Genomic DNA, 14,990 nt, shown 5'->3' on the forward strand with positions numbered 1-14,990 from the left:
CTGTTTTTTTTCCGGTACCAGGAATCAAACTCACGACCTCACACTTGCCAGGCAATATGACCATGAAATATGTATAATATGTTGTCTGTGTAAAACATTGCAGTGGGTTTATAAAGGAGAAAATGACTGTAGTTCTGGAGTCCTGAAACATTAAAGTTTAAGAAAGACTTTGACTTTTTTTAGAGAATTGTGCATATTTATGCTATATCACCACCTGTTATTTTTGTACCACTATTGCATGATTTCTTTTGGTTAAGCAATTTGCCTTTTAGCAGCTTTATATTAGTATAAAATATGGTTCTCAAGTAATTACAAGTAGAACAGTCAGTATAAAGTAAAAGTATTGAGTATTTTCTATCACTGTGAAGTTTTCAAATGCTTAGTTTTTTTTCCCCCTTTTTGTGGTTCTGAACCCAGGGCCTTTGCCTTGAGTGACATCCTCAGTCCTTTTTAATTTTTTTTTTTCTTTAAATTTAGATATGGAGTCTTGCTGAATTGCCCAGGTTGGGCTCTTACTTACTGCCTCCTACCATGGCTTCCCACAGTGCTGGAATTACAGGCATGTGCAGTCACCCTGGCTCAGATTTATAGTATCTTGAAAACACAAAGGCACTTTGGATTTTACATAAACTTTCTGTTTCAGAGATATTTCAATAAGCAGTTAAATGACTAATTCAAGGCCACACAGGCCACATAATTAGTGGCACAGACAGAACAGAAATTTACACCTAGGGGCTGGGCATTTAGTTCAGCAGCACAGCGCCTGCCTGGCAAGTGCAAGGTCATGAGTTCGATTCCCAGTACGGGGAGAAAACCCCCCCAAAATTAAAAAAAAATAAAAAAAAGAAATTTACACCTGTAATTCCAGCACTTGGGAGGGTGAGGCAGGAGGATGGCTGCAAGTTCGAGGCCAGCCTAGGCTACAAAGTGAGTTCAAGGCCAGCCTGAATTGCATAGTGAGACCCTGTGTCAAAAAGATAAAAGAAGAAAAAAATTTAATTCTCTAGGTTTCTTCAGGTGCTTTCCACTTCATGTACTAAATCTGTACAAATGATGATGTACTCAAACCATGTAAACATTAAAAGTTATTGGACTGAGCTCAACATAGAGGAAGTTTTTGTTTGTTTGCTTGTTTGTTTTTTAAAAATCCTGGAGAGATCATCTAATGACGGGGCCATCAGTTTTTCTGTCAGACTATCATGGGCTCTTGAAAGCTCCTTTTAGGTTTTAAAGTACCTTTTCCTTGTTTGTAAAAGGTTGTTTTGCACCCCAGCCTTTTGGTATGTTCCTGTAATGCACTTGGAAGACTGAGGCAGGAGGATCTCTGGGAGCTCTAGGCCAGCCTAGGCTACATCCAAAAAAAAAAAAAAACCAGGGACTGAGGATTTAGCTCAGCGGCACAGCACCTGCCTGGTACTGGAAAAAAACAACAAAAAAAACCAACTTTATAGGGAATCATATTTCTTCATTCTTTATGAAAGAAAACTGAAGCAGGAGAATTTAACTTGACTCTAAGGATATGTCCTGCTTTAGTAATTGGTAAACATTGGTATAAAGTGAAGCTTTGTTATGTCAAGGCATTTAAGAAGACAGGTGTTAACTGAGTATAAAATAAAATTTATCTGATTTAGAGGTGACCATACCTTCTGGCCATGTAAGTAACACAGTGAATAGAGGCCTCTGCCAGCTGTGTGGACCCAGTGATTGGTGGTGTCCTAGATGTTTTGAGGTTTACAGCATACTTAGTGTGGGGAACTTTGGTCCTGCTTTGGGAGCCTTATTTTGCTTATATTTGGATAAGTGGATGGCTCAGAGAGTCTTCTCCTTGATTTTTTTTTCTTTGAGACAGGGTCTCACTATATAGTTCATGCTGGCCTTGACCTCACTATGTAGCCTAGGCTGACCTCAAATTCACAGTGATCTTCCTGCCTCAGTCTCCTGAGTGCAGGGATTACAGGTATATGCCACCAAGTCTGGCCCTCTTCTTGAGACCTACTATTTCAGCATACTCCACCCCTCTTTCAGAATAGAGAATGAACTTGGGCTTACTCATTTTACGTAAGTGCTGTGCCACTGACCTACATCATGCTCAGCCCTTTTTATTTTTTTATTTTGAGACAAAGTTTTGCTGAGTTGCCCAGGCTGGACTTGAATTTGCCATCCTCTGCCTCAGTCTCCTGTGTAGCTGGAATTACAGCCCTACTGCACTGTGCCTGGTGCCCTATTGTTTTCTTTATCTTTACATACTCAGATTCTGAGTCCATCAAAGCAGGATTCAGATACTGTTTCTTCCATCAAGGCATGCCCCATTTTACCAGCTAGAGGTAATCTCTAAACACATTCTGCCTTGAATTAGTGTATTTTTTGTTTGTTTGGGTTTTTGGGTTTTTGATTTTTTTTTTTTTTTTGAGACAGGGTCTCACAATGTTATTTAGCTAGACCTTGAACCCATTGTGTATCCCAAGCTGGCCTCGAACTTGTGGCAGTCCTCCTCAGCCTCCTGAGCACTGGGATTACAGACATGCACCGCCTTACCTGGCTAGTCTGTTACATTTTAATTCCCAGAGAACATAGAGTGAATGTAGTAGGTGTTCGCTAAATACTCAGTTAATTCTTACAATAACATTGCTAAAGTAGAGATTTCTACTGCTTACAGTTAGCCTTTAAAGCATGCCTAGTCAGTAAGCAAAATGGTAAGTTGCTCCCTCCACAGCATACACCTTTCTGTTCCTTTTTCCCATTTATGTTGCCTTTGTTTTTACCTAAATTCTGTCTGCATGGTATGAAAGTGTTTGTAACTGCAGCTGGAACCCTAAGGTACCCTTGAACTTATAAGCATTGTTGGTTTCTAATAGGCTTATTATTAGATAGATGTGTTAGGGCTGGGGATTTAGCTCAGCGGCAAAGTGCCTGCCTGGCAAGCGCAAGGTCGTGAGTTGGTTCCCGGTACCGAAGAAAAAAAAAAAAAAAAAAAAAAAAAAAAAAAAAAAGATGCCATCTGTTACTCTAGATAGATGTGTTAAATATCACGTACTTTTATAGGTCCAGAGTTGTAGTCCTGCTCTAGAACATACATTTGATGTATCTTTACTTATATCTTCAAAACTTTATTTATTGGGTTTTTGGTTTTTTTTTTGTTTTTTTTTGTTTTTTGGGGGGTTTTTTTTGTTTTTTTTTTTGGTTTTTCTCCGGTACCGGGAACCGAACTCATGACCTTGTGCTTGCCAGGCAGGCGCTTTTGCCGCTGAGCTAAATCCCCAGCCCCATTTATCGGGTTTTTATGAGATAGGGTCTTACTGTGTAGTTCAGACTAACCTTGAACTCACTACATGGCTCAGTCTGGCCTCAAACTCAGTAAGATCCTCCTGCCTCAGTCTCCTAAATGCTGGGATAACAGGTATATGCTGCCACACCCAGCTTTTAAAACTTCATAAGAAAAAAAAAACTTTGCAAGGTTTTAATGTTTGGTTGGTTGGTTGGGTTTTTTTTGTCTTTTGAGACAGGGTCTCACTATGTAGTTCAGGCTGGCGTTGAACTCACTTTGTAGCCCAGGCTGGTCTCGAACTCACAGCAATCCTAAGATTACAGACATGTGCCACCATGCCCTGCCCAGTAAAATTCTTTTTCCCGCAGTTTTTATTAGTATGTTTGCAACACATAGTTCGTACATTCACCATGAGGAGTTGGTACATATACATATTGCATCTTAATTTTTTTACTTCTCTTTTGACTCCTCTTACCCAAACTGTATAAAATTCTACTATAGGGGACTACAATATCCAGCACTACGATAGGATTTTCAACCTTTTGGGGTATGTGGAGCTATAAAGAGATTACATCTGTCTGTCCGTATCTACTTACCTACCTATCTTACTGGCAGTACTGAGAACTGAACCAAGGCACATTGAACTACATCTCCAGCTCTATTTATTTTTGAAACGGTCTAAGTCACTGAGTTGCTTAGCCTGAGCTCAAACTTTAGATCTTCCTGCCTCTGCCTCCCAAAGTGCTGGGATTAACGACATGGGTCACTGTGCCTGGCTAAGGCATTACATTTATATATACACGCACTTATTGATATTTCTTACTGCTGTAGAGTGATTCTTTATGGGCCATATGAAAATTGGTATTCTGGAGGATCTATGAATTCCCCAAATTTGTGTGTAAAACTTTTTAGGAAGAGAATCAACATCTGTTATTTGAATATTAATGGCAAACCTATAAAAGTCCAGCCAGGGATTGTGGCTGACGCCTGTAATCCTAGGATGAGAGAAGCTGAGGCAGGAGGATTGCTGCGAGTTTGAGGCCAGCCTGGACTGCATAGTGAGTTTGAGGCCAGCCTGAACCACATACTGATATTTTGTCTAAAAAAAAAGTAGTAAATGTAAAAGCCCATTGCTTTAAAGTGGTATCAGTTATTTCAGTGGATACATGTTTAGTATTTCATAGTGCTCTGGGTTACAGTTTCATTGTCATTTGGCCTTCATAATGGTTTGTGAGGTGATCAGATGATGCTGCATGTTATAAGAAAAACTGAGGCTAAGAGAAGTTAAATAACTTAAAGTCAGACAGGTTGTATGTAGAAGAACAAAAACTAGAGTACAGATTTTTTGACTTCTCTTTTTTATGTGTGTGTGTGTGTGTGTGTGAGTTTGGGTCTTTGCAACTTTAGGACACAGTTTTTAATTCAGTTAGTCTTGGAGAAGAAGCAACTAGTGTGGAGTAATCTCAAGTGTAAGGGAATTTCCTATTTTCTTGATAAGAATTTATTTTGAGACAGTTTTGCTATATAGCTCAGGCTGGCCTTGAACTCACTATGTAAGCTGGGCTGGACTAAAAGTGATCTTCCCACCTCAGCCTCCCAAATTCTGGGATTATAGGCATGCACCACCATGTCTGGCAGGACAGTTGATTTTTGTGTTTTTTTAGACAGGGTCTCCCTCCGTAATTCAGGCTGGCCTTGAACTCAGTATGTATTTGCAACAGGCCCTCAAACTTGTAGCAGTCCTGCCTCATCCTCCTGAGCATTGGCATTACAGGTGTGAACCAGCATGCCCAGCTGGACAGTTGAATTTATTTATTTATCTATCTATCTATCTATCTATATATTTATTTATTTAGAGACAGGGCCTCACTATGCAGTTCAGGCTGGCCTTGAACTCACTTTATAGCCTAGGCTGGTCTTGAACTTACAGTGATCCTCCTGCCTTAGCCTCCTGAGTGCTGGGATTAAGGCATGCACCACCATGCCCGGCTCTGCTGAGATCCAGCATATAAAATAGTGAGTTGATTGTTAGGATTGTTAGTAAATGCGGTGATCTTTTATTAGTACACACAAGACTAACAGTTTGAAGTTGAAGGAAATGCCTGTCCCTAACAATGCTGGGATTATAGGGATGTGCCACATCAGAAAAAAAAAAGGCATGTGCCACCACATACAGCTCATGGACATGTTTTTGTGTGGCACAGCTCTTCTGAGGAATAATTTTGGAGCAAAAATCTACCTTATATTTGGACATATATGGCATATAAACCTTTAGTGAATCACTGTAGAGGTTTACCTGCTTGTCATAGGGAGCTGAAGCAGCTACCGCATTTTATTTATGTATTTATTTTTGCCAGACATGTAGATGGTGGAAACATGAACCTCCTAGGATTAAAAGTTAATGTGAAAACAAACTTCTTTTTTGTCTTTAGAGAGAGACGGGGTCTTGTTACATAGTTTACACCAGCCTTGAACTTGCTGTATGGCCCAGGCATGCCTCAAACTTGTAGTTCTCCTGCTTTAATAAATTTCTTAAGTACATTTACTTTGCATCTTCTAAATAAAACTCAAGTCTGGTGATAATTTTAGATCAACTTGTGATTAAGGTAACATCATTATTTGTATACTAAAAATTATGGTGACTTTGACCTTATTTGAAGAAATCTTTATCTCACACTGTTAAAGTCAAAGACATAAAGAATTTCTTTTGGGAAATATGGGTCATAAGTTTTATATTTTTATACTTTCTCTGGAATCTTTTCATGTCCTCAGTATATCTTCTTGCCTCATATCGGGGTGATGGTAAAAACTTCCAAGTAGTAGTAATGGTGAAAGATAGATTTTTTTTAAGTTCGAGACTATTTAACATTATAAGTATAGAAAAAAGTGACTATTTTAAGGTTTCTAAGATAGCTTATTTGCCACTCTAGGGCTAATCAACTGGTAGTTTTTAGGTTATCTGTTTCTTTGTATGTCTAAAATATTCTCAGATCTTTTTAAAAAGACCAAGTGTATAATACTTCCTTTTTATTTCTGATTTAGGAGCTGCTTTTTTTTTTTTTTTTTTTTTCTGGAGATGGAGTCTTTTTCTGTTGCCTAGACTGGCCTGAATTCTTCCTGGGCTCAAGCAATTTTCCTGCCTCAGCCAGCCTCCTGTGTATTGCTATGCCTGCAACTACTATTTTTTGGGGCTGTTTGAGACAAGGTCTCCCTGTGCAGTTCAGGCTGGCCTTGGACTCATTTTGTAGCCGAGGCTGGCCTTGAACTTGAACAGTGATCCTCGTGCCTCAACCTCCCAAGTACTGGAATTACAGGCTTGCGCCACCACACCCAGCCCTAGCAACTACATTTTAAAAACTGTGGCTAATGATATACAGCATTAAAGTAAGTTTAAGTCCATGCACAATGGCATACTCCTGTAATCCCAGGACTTTGAGAGGTTGAGGCAGGTTCAATGTAGAGTTGATAGAATGAGAAAACAGAAGCAGAATTGTATTATTTCCTTACGTGTACTTCTTTCTTTTGAGACAGGGTCTTGCTTTGGAGTTTAGGTTGGCCTTGAACTCAGTATGTAGCCCAGGCTGGCCTCAGACTCACCATGGTCCTCCTGGGCCAGCCTCCTGAGTGCTGGGATTACAGGTGTATGCCACCATGCCCAGCTGAGTCTACTTCTTTCTAAACTTGGGTTGTTCTATGTTCATTTGAAGAGAATCAGTAAAAATAAAAATGTGTTGAATAAGGAAAAAGTATTTATGCAAGGTGCAGATTAAACACTTTCCAGTATAAATTGTGTTTATCAGTACTCTTTGCTCCTTGGAAACAAGCACGATAGCCATCATTTCTTTTTTTTTTTTTTTTTTTTTTTTTTGCAGACAGGGTCTCACTATGTAGTTTAGGCTGTCCTCAGCCTCCCAAGTGCTGGGATTACAGGCGTGCATCACCACACCTGGCCTTCAGTTACCTATTCTGGAATGGTAAAGGCATTGTATTCCCCTATAATTTGTATAAAACCATATTAACATATTTATAAGAATTTATTTATGTTGACTTTTTTTTCTTCAAATTTTTCACCTGTAGTGGATAGGTTTCTGTAAAATTGAGAAGCCTGGCCAAGGGATTTTGATACTTGAGAGGGTATATCCTAGCCTAAAGCTTCCCAAATGTATAGTTTGGAGTTTTTTCCTTTTTACTTATGAACTCTTGGATTCCTTCACTAAAGAGATGTTAGCACTGTACTTACTTTCTTTTCTCCAGTCAGCAACCCTTTATTTATTTATTATTTTTAAAATTAGGCGAAAAGGAAAGGCTAAGGGGAATCTTACATAACTTTAATCTGCCTAATCAACTTGTTTTGCTGTGGAAATCTCTGAACTTTTTAGAGAAAAATTAAAGTAGTCTTTATGGGTATGTCAAAGCAGAGAGCAACCCATTCCTGAGTCACAGCATACCCACTAATAATGAATGTGTAGACGTGGAAAAAAAAAATGTTTGTTTTTTTTTTTTAACTAAGTTTTTCTTTAGGTAAGTTATTGAGAAATAGGAAAAAATGACTTCAGGTTTCACTACTTTAGGTTTGTCTTATGAATTACATATTATAATTAAAGAAGCAATGAAGTAGAATTTGAAAACATTTTCATAGCAGTCATGTCCATAAATACCTGAATATGTCAGTGGGGAAGATGTCCTAAGATGTTGAGAAAACAGCTGTGAAGAGGTAGTTGATTAGTACTTATTTGTGTGTGTGTTTCTGGCAGGTGCTGTTGGCAGCAGCAGTCTGCACGAAAGCAGGAAAAGCTATTGTTTCGCGACAGTTTGTGGAAATGACCCGAACCCGGATTGAGGGTTTATTAGCAGCTTTCCCAAAGCTCATGAACACTGGAAAACAACATACATTTGTTGAAACAGAGAGTGTAAGATATGTCTACCAGCCTATGGAGAAACTGTACATGGTACTGATCACTACCAAAAACAGCAACATTTTAGAGGATTTGGAGACCTTAAGGCTCTTCTCAAGAGTGGTAAGTGTCTTTCTGTAATGGGTTCTGCTTTTTATTGTTTTACATGTTTTTGTGTGTGAAACTATTTTTTCCTTCAAAGGAGCTGATCTTTGTCACTTTTCATGCTCTGTAGCCTATTTCTGCAGCTTATTTATTCAGCAGACACATAATAGGGTCCTGTCTTAGAGTACCCTAAAAGAGAATAGAGGAATTACTTTTTCATATCCTTTTTTTTTTTTTTTTTTTTCCCCCTGTTTTTTTGAGACAGGGTCTTGCCTATGCAGTTCAGGCTGGCTTTGAGCTCGCTTTGTAGCCCAGGGTGGCCTGAAACTCGCAACAATCCTCCTGCCTCAGCCTCTTGAGTGCTGGGATTACAGGCGTGCACCACCGTGCCTGGCCCCATTTCTTTAGTTACTCTAATTTGCCTTTGTAGTCCTGAAACTTGTTTGGTCATATTTTTTAGACAAGACTTAAAGATACAGACACAAAAACACAAAGATCTTATGTCAAAGTCTGGCTTAAAAGACTAGCTGGGCAATAGTGCATGCTTGTAGTCTCAATGCTTGGGAGGCTGAACCAGGATTGCCGCAAGTTCGAGGCCAGCCTGGCCTACATAGTAAAGGCCAGTGTAAAGTACCTAGCAAGACCCTCTCTCAAAAATAAATAAATAGATACATTTATACATACTAGGAGGAGCTTAAAAAGGGGGGGAATTTCATTTTACTGAAATTTATGTAGTTTAAAGGATAAGATTTGGAAACATAGCTGCTGATACATTCTAAAACCTCTTTTCCATTGCTGTCTATGGATAGATTCCTGAATATTGCCGAGCCTTAGAAGAGAATGAAATATCTGAGCACTGTTTTGATTTGATTTTTGCTTTTGATGAAATCGTTGCCTTGGGATATCGGGAGAATGTTAACCTGGCGCAGATCAGAACCTTCACAGAAATGGATTCTCATGAGGAGAAAGTATTCAGAGCAGTCAGAGAGGTAAATGGGGTCTTTTCTGGGACTGGCAGCTGGAACGTCTTTCTCTTGTCCTTCAGTAATTGATTTTCCTGTTTTTACTTGCTAATGTAGACTGTACTCAAAGCCACGTCCATGTATGTGTCTTTCTGTAGACTCAAGAACGTGAAGCTAAGGCTGAGATGCGGCGTAAAGCAAAAGAATTACAGCAGGCCCGAAGAGATGCAGAGAGACAGGGCAAAAAAGCACCAGGATTTGGGGGATTTGGTAGCTCTGCAGTTTCTGGAGGCAGCACAGCTGCCATGATCACAGAGACCATCATTGAAACGGATAAGCCAAAAGTGGCACCTGCACCAGCCAGGTATAATCCAGTGTTTTACCAGCAACCCTAGGATACCAGAGGAAGGCTATATGTGTGGATCTTTGGAGTGATATCTGACTTTTAGGCAAACTGTAAATAATGAGTGACTTGGTGAAGGGTCAGGTCTGATGATAAATTTGGCTGTTTAAGATACAGGGCTGAGGCAGCTGTGGTGATACACACTGGTAACCCCACTATCTGGGTAGCTAAGGTAGGAGGATCACAATTTTGAGTCTTGCCTGGGCAATTTAGTGAGACCCTGTCTCAAAATAAAAAGACCTGGAGCTAGGCATGGTGATACACACTGGTAACTTGGGAAGCTGAGGTGGGAGGATCACTGCAAGTTCAAGGCCACCCTAAACTCTAGTAAGACCCTGTTTCAATAAACCAAAAAAAGAGATAAAGAGCTGGGAAGCTTTCTATGTGGTGGTTGCATGTCTGTAATCCCAGCCGTCTGGGAGGCTGAGGTAGGATTGCAAGTTGGAGCCCTGCCTGGGCATTTTAGTGACTTAGTGAAATCCTGTCTCAAAATAAAAAAGGGCTGGGAATGTAGCCCAGTACAAAGACCCTGGTTCAATCTGTAGTAGTCCCCCACCCCCAAAAAGTGGGAGGATGGAGGCAGTTGTGGCTCTTATCCATAATTACAGTCCTTAGGAGGCTGAGGCAGGAGGATCACTAGTCCTACCTGGGCAATTTAGGGGGGCCCTCTCTCAAAAGGGGTGGGGTGCATATCTGAATGTGGTGTTTTTCCTTTTGCATAAGAAGAGTTTATTTATTTATTTATTTATTGGTACCAGGAATCAAACTCTCATGACCTCAGGCTTGCCAGGCAAGTGCTAATGCTGCTGAGGTATTTTCCCGGCCCAAGAGAGTTCTTTTATAAATTATGCCATGACCTCAGTTTCCTATGAGAGTTGCCTCATTTGGGAAAGTGACGAAATATTTAATTGTTCATGGGATATGGATTTATTTATTTATTTATTTATTTTTGAGACAGCATCTCACTCTGCAGAACTCACTATGTAGCCCAAGCTGGTTTTGAACTTGTAGCAGTCCTCCTGCCTTAGCCTGTAGAGTGTTGGGATTATAGTCGTGCACTACCACGTCTGGCGAGTATGGATTTTTAAATCTTAATGTTCAAGGGGAATCTGAACTGCCTCAAATAATATACACAATTTTGTTTGTTCAATTACATTTATCTAGATGGAAGGTACAGAGTTTTCATCATATCATGTGCAACTGTAAAGGTGTACCTTTGATCTTTGGGTTCTCGAAGCTTACATATTAAGAATGACAGGTTGCTGGGGCTGGGGATTTAGCTCAGCGGCAAAGCGCCTGCCTGGCAAGCGCAAGGTCGTGAGTTCGGTTCCCGGTACCGGAAAAAAAAAAAAAAAAAAAAAAAAAAAAAAAAGAATGACAGGTTGCTATTAGGGCTTCAGTAGCCTAGTTGTTCACCAATACTAGAAAGCTTGGGTTTTCCCCTTGTTATCTTCATATTCCTCTTTAAGAATAGTTTCAGGCCAGGGATACAGCTCAGTGGCATAAGCGCTTACTTGGCAAGCCTGAGGTCATGAGTTTGATTCCTGGTACCAAAAAAAAGAAAGAAAAAAAAAAAGTAGTTTCAGGGAAAGGTTCTTTGAAATGGGGTCAGTAATAAATGTTCTGGGCATTTTGTTTAATTGTGAATTTCTAAAATTTTGTATTCTTCCACATAGGCCTTCAGGCCCCAGCAAGGCTTTGAAACTTGGAGCCAAAGGAAAGGAAGTAGATAACTTTGTGGACAAATTGAAATCTGAAGGTGAAACTATCATGTCCTCTAATACGGGCAAGCGTACCTCTGAGACAACCAAAGTTCATGCTCCACCTATTAATATGGAGAGGTAAGTGGTAAGTTTTTTGGTAAGGACGGACCATACAATTTTTAAAAAATTTTCTTTCAATTGCACAAATTCTTTTTTTAGTAGTGTTTATTTTGTGCTGGAGATCAAACCCAGGGCCTTGGGCAAGCTGAGCACATGATCTGCCACTGAGCTATTATCTCCGCTCCATTTTCTGTACCTTTTAATCTTTCCTGATTTAAAAGCTTTATTCAGAGCATATTCTAGTTAATAGCATAAGGTCTTTTTTTCCTGTTACTTAGCCACAATTGGGTGTTCTCAGCCATCTGTTTATGAAGTTTAGAACTTATATTGGCTAAATTAAACAAAAATAACTTGCCTGCCTACCTAGTGTGTAGCTTGTCTCACTTGGGTAGGGCATGGAAATGAAATATCTTTAAAGCTTCTCTCTTAACATTCACTTGGATTAGAAGACTAGAGCTTGATAGCGCCACACTACATTTTGTCTTTTATAATGTCTTTTTCTAATTAAACTATGAGACAAATTGTAAACCACTTTGTAAATATCTTTAATTGCAAATTAACTTAAATAGCAAATTTTTAAGTGTTTGAGCCCAATATCTCATATCTCAGGGCTGAGGCATTGGTTGGTGACGTTTTTGAGTGGTAATCAAGTTCACATATTCATGACTCAGATTTCCTATCTTGAAGCCCAGGCCTTCTTCTCTGTCTGATGACTGAGGTCAAGTGAAAGATGAGTCTGGGGCGATACCTCTATCGGGTGTGCATAAAAGGATAGTGTTTACTCTTTATGTGTCCTGTTCCGTGTGAAGTACACAGTTACATCTGGATAAATACCTTGACTCAGCTAAAGTGCCTGTGCTATTCCTAGTGGTTGCTTTTAGTGAGATAGAAGCTTCATATTTTAAGCAGATGTTAAAGACCCTTACATTTTAAAACTTGACTAAATGAGGTACCTCTTGAACATAGAGAAAACTTTCATGAAGTTAAAATAGGACATGCGTTGCCTTAAAATAGTTGTTAATGGTCTTGAGTCTGATCTGTTTGCTTCTGTGGAGACTTAAATTAGAATAGAGAGTGAATGAAGTGAGAGACCAGATATTCTTTGTAGCCTCTGTGGTCTACCCAAATAAAAATAGTTCCATTTTTTTAGAAAAGTTCTAGGGTTGGGGATATAGCTCAGCAGCACAAGCACCTGCCTGGCAAGTATTTAGGTCCTGAGTTTGATTCCCGGTACTAAAAAAAAAATTCTGTCACAAGCCAGGCATGGTGGCACAGGCCTGTAATCGCAGCACTTGGGAGGCTAAACTTGCAGGAGGATCACTGCAAGTTTGAGTCCAGCCTGGGCTACAAAGTGAGTTGAGTTCAAGGCTGTCCTGTCTTTTTTGAGACAGGGTCTTGTCATGTGATTCAGGCTGACCTCAAGCTCACTTTGTAGCCCAGGTTGGTCTCGAACTGGCAACGATCCTCCTGCCTCAGCCTCCCGAGTGCTGCGATTACTGCATGCGCCACCATGCCTGGCTTATAATAGGGTTAAGGCTAGCCTGAAACCCTATCTCAAAAAGACCAAAAAAAAGTTCTATTACAGATTATGGGTAGATTATAATTACTCAGAGTGGCAGCACTATTTTGCATTTTTCCTTGTTCTGTATCCTCACAGTATAAAATTAAAAGGTTCAAAATGCATTACTACAAAAAACCTTCCACCTAGTCATGCAAGGTTTTAGTTGTGGAGTCCATATTAAATAGTTTTTTGGTGTGTATCCTTTCGAGGGGATAGTTTATAATGTATGGATGAGTAAGACCTTTTTTTTTTTTTTTTGGTAGTACTAGGGATTGAGCCTTTAGCTATTAATTTTTTTTTATACAAAGTAGCCTACTAGATACATTCTGTTATTTCTTTTTGGTTTAATTTTTAAAATTCTTATTAGTACTTATTTGCAGTACATAGTGAATACGTTCATCATGGAGAGTTGGTACATACATGTAACACATCTTCATTCTTTTTACTCCTCCTCCCCTTCTCCCCATCCCTCCATCTCTTCCTTTCCCTCAATTTAGAGGCAGTTCTCCCATTTAAGTGCTGGAGGGTAGCTCAGCTCAGAGTGCCTGCTTAGCTTGCACAAGGCCCTAGGTTCAATCCCCAGTACCACACAGAAGAGGAGGAGGAGGAGAAATTCCTTATTTGAAGCTATAGAGACATGACTTCTATCTAAATGTAATACCTTAACCTTAACCAAGTGTTGTAGTACATGCCTATAATCCCTGTACCCTGGGAGGCTTGGGTAGGATGGTCATAAACTTGAGCCCAGCCTGGGCAACTTAGCAACTTAGTGAGACCCTGTCTCAGAATAAGAAAAGGATGGGGAGGTAGCTCCATGAGAAGACCCTGGATTCAATCCCCAAAAGTGCAAAAAGAAAAATAAAAAAGTAATACCTTACTCTAAATTGGATTCTGTACTAGTATAAGACCTTATTAGATGAACTGAAAAAACTGGCACATGGTTGGTAGATCAGATAGAAGTATAATATTAATGTAAATTTATGAGGTTTATAATGGTACTGTGGTTATAGAATAACCTATGTGTATTCTTTGTATAATTTTTACTTTTTTAAGTTTGATATTTTTAAATAGAAAGTTTTCTCACAGCTGTCTAGTATTCATTTGTGTGGACATACCTTTGTACATGTGAGCAGCCTAACTTGCTATTACAAACAGTTGTTCAGTGAATAATTTGGTACATTGTTGTCACAGATGAGAACTGAGGGTGAATTCTAGAGAATGGCTGCATCAGAGTGTAATGCTTTAAGTTTCATAGCACCAGCACCTCTAAAAAAAATTGTTGATAGCTGATCACCATTATACCCTAGGAAAAGGGAATTCTGGTTTCTACCTTCAAAACAAACTTTACTTTTTTATAGTGTGCATATGAAGATTGAAGAAAAGATCACACTAACCTGTGGACGAGATGGAGGACTACAGAATATGGAGTTGCATGGCATGATCATGCTTAGGATCTCAGATGACAAATTTGGCCGAATTCGTCTGCATGTGGAAAATGAAGATAAGAAAGGGGTGCAGCTACAAGTGTGTATTTAGACTTTTGTTTACCTTGTACATTTTGGTGTGTGTAGCAGATTGAACCCAGGGCCTCACACATGTGAGAGAAGTGCTTTTTCACTGAGCTGTACCCCTGGCACTTAACAAAATCTCAGCTAGAGTTCTTCAGTTGAATGACAGAACATAGAACATTTTTTAAGTTACATAGCTAGTGACAGGCTGGGCATGGTGGCTCATGCCTGTAATCCCAGCACTCGGAGGCTGAGGCGGGAAGATTGCCACAAGTTCAACACCAGCGTGGGCTGCGTAACCCAGGCCAACCTGAACTGCATAGTGAGACCCTGTCTCGAAAGACGTAAAAACAAAAACAAACAAAACCATAGCAGTGACATTCTACTAAATCTAGGTGTGTAGGAAAGAAATTAATTTATTACATCCTGTGGTTAATAAGAATGATTGACAGCAACTATTTTAAATTT

General features: G+C 39.5%; 1 protein-coding gene across 1 annotated transcript in view; it reads left to right on the forward strand.

Moving 5' to 3' along the window:
- Arcn1 (archain 1) overlaps positions 1-14,990 on the forward strand; it is a 31,807-nt gene that overhangs the window by 4,047 nt on the left and 12,770 nt on the right. The window contains exons 2-6 of the mRNA XM_005378251.2: positions 8,020-8,283; positions 9,075-9,254; positions 9,386-9,591; positions 11,307-11,471; positions 14,373-14,538. Of these exons, the coding sequence (XP_005378308.1) occupies positions 8,020-8,283; positions 9,075-9,254; positions 9,386-9,591; positions 11,307-11,471; positions 14,373-14,538 (981 nt within the window). The remainder of the gene's footprint in view (positions 1-8,019; positions 8,284-9,074; positions 9,255-9,385; positions 9,592-11,306; positions 11,472-14,372; positions 14,539-14,990) is intronic.

This window comes from Chinchilla lanigera, unplaced genomic scaffold (assembly GCF_000276665.1).
Source record: "Chinchilla lanigera isolate Chin_1 unplaced genomic scaffold, ChiLan1.0 scaffold00011, whole genome shotgun sequence".
Classification (NCBI taxonomy): Eukaryota; Metazoa; Chordata; class Mammalia; order Rodentia; family Chinchillidae; genus Chinchilla; species Chinchilla lanigera.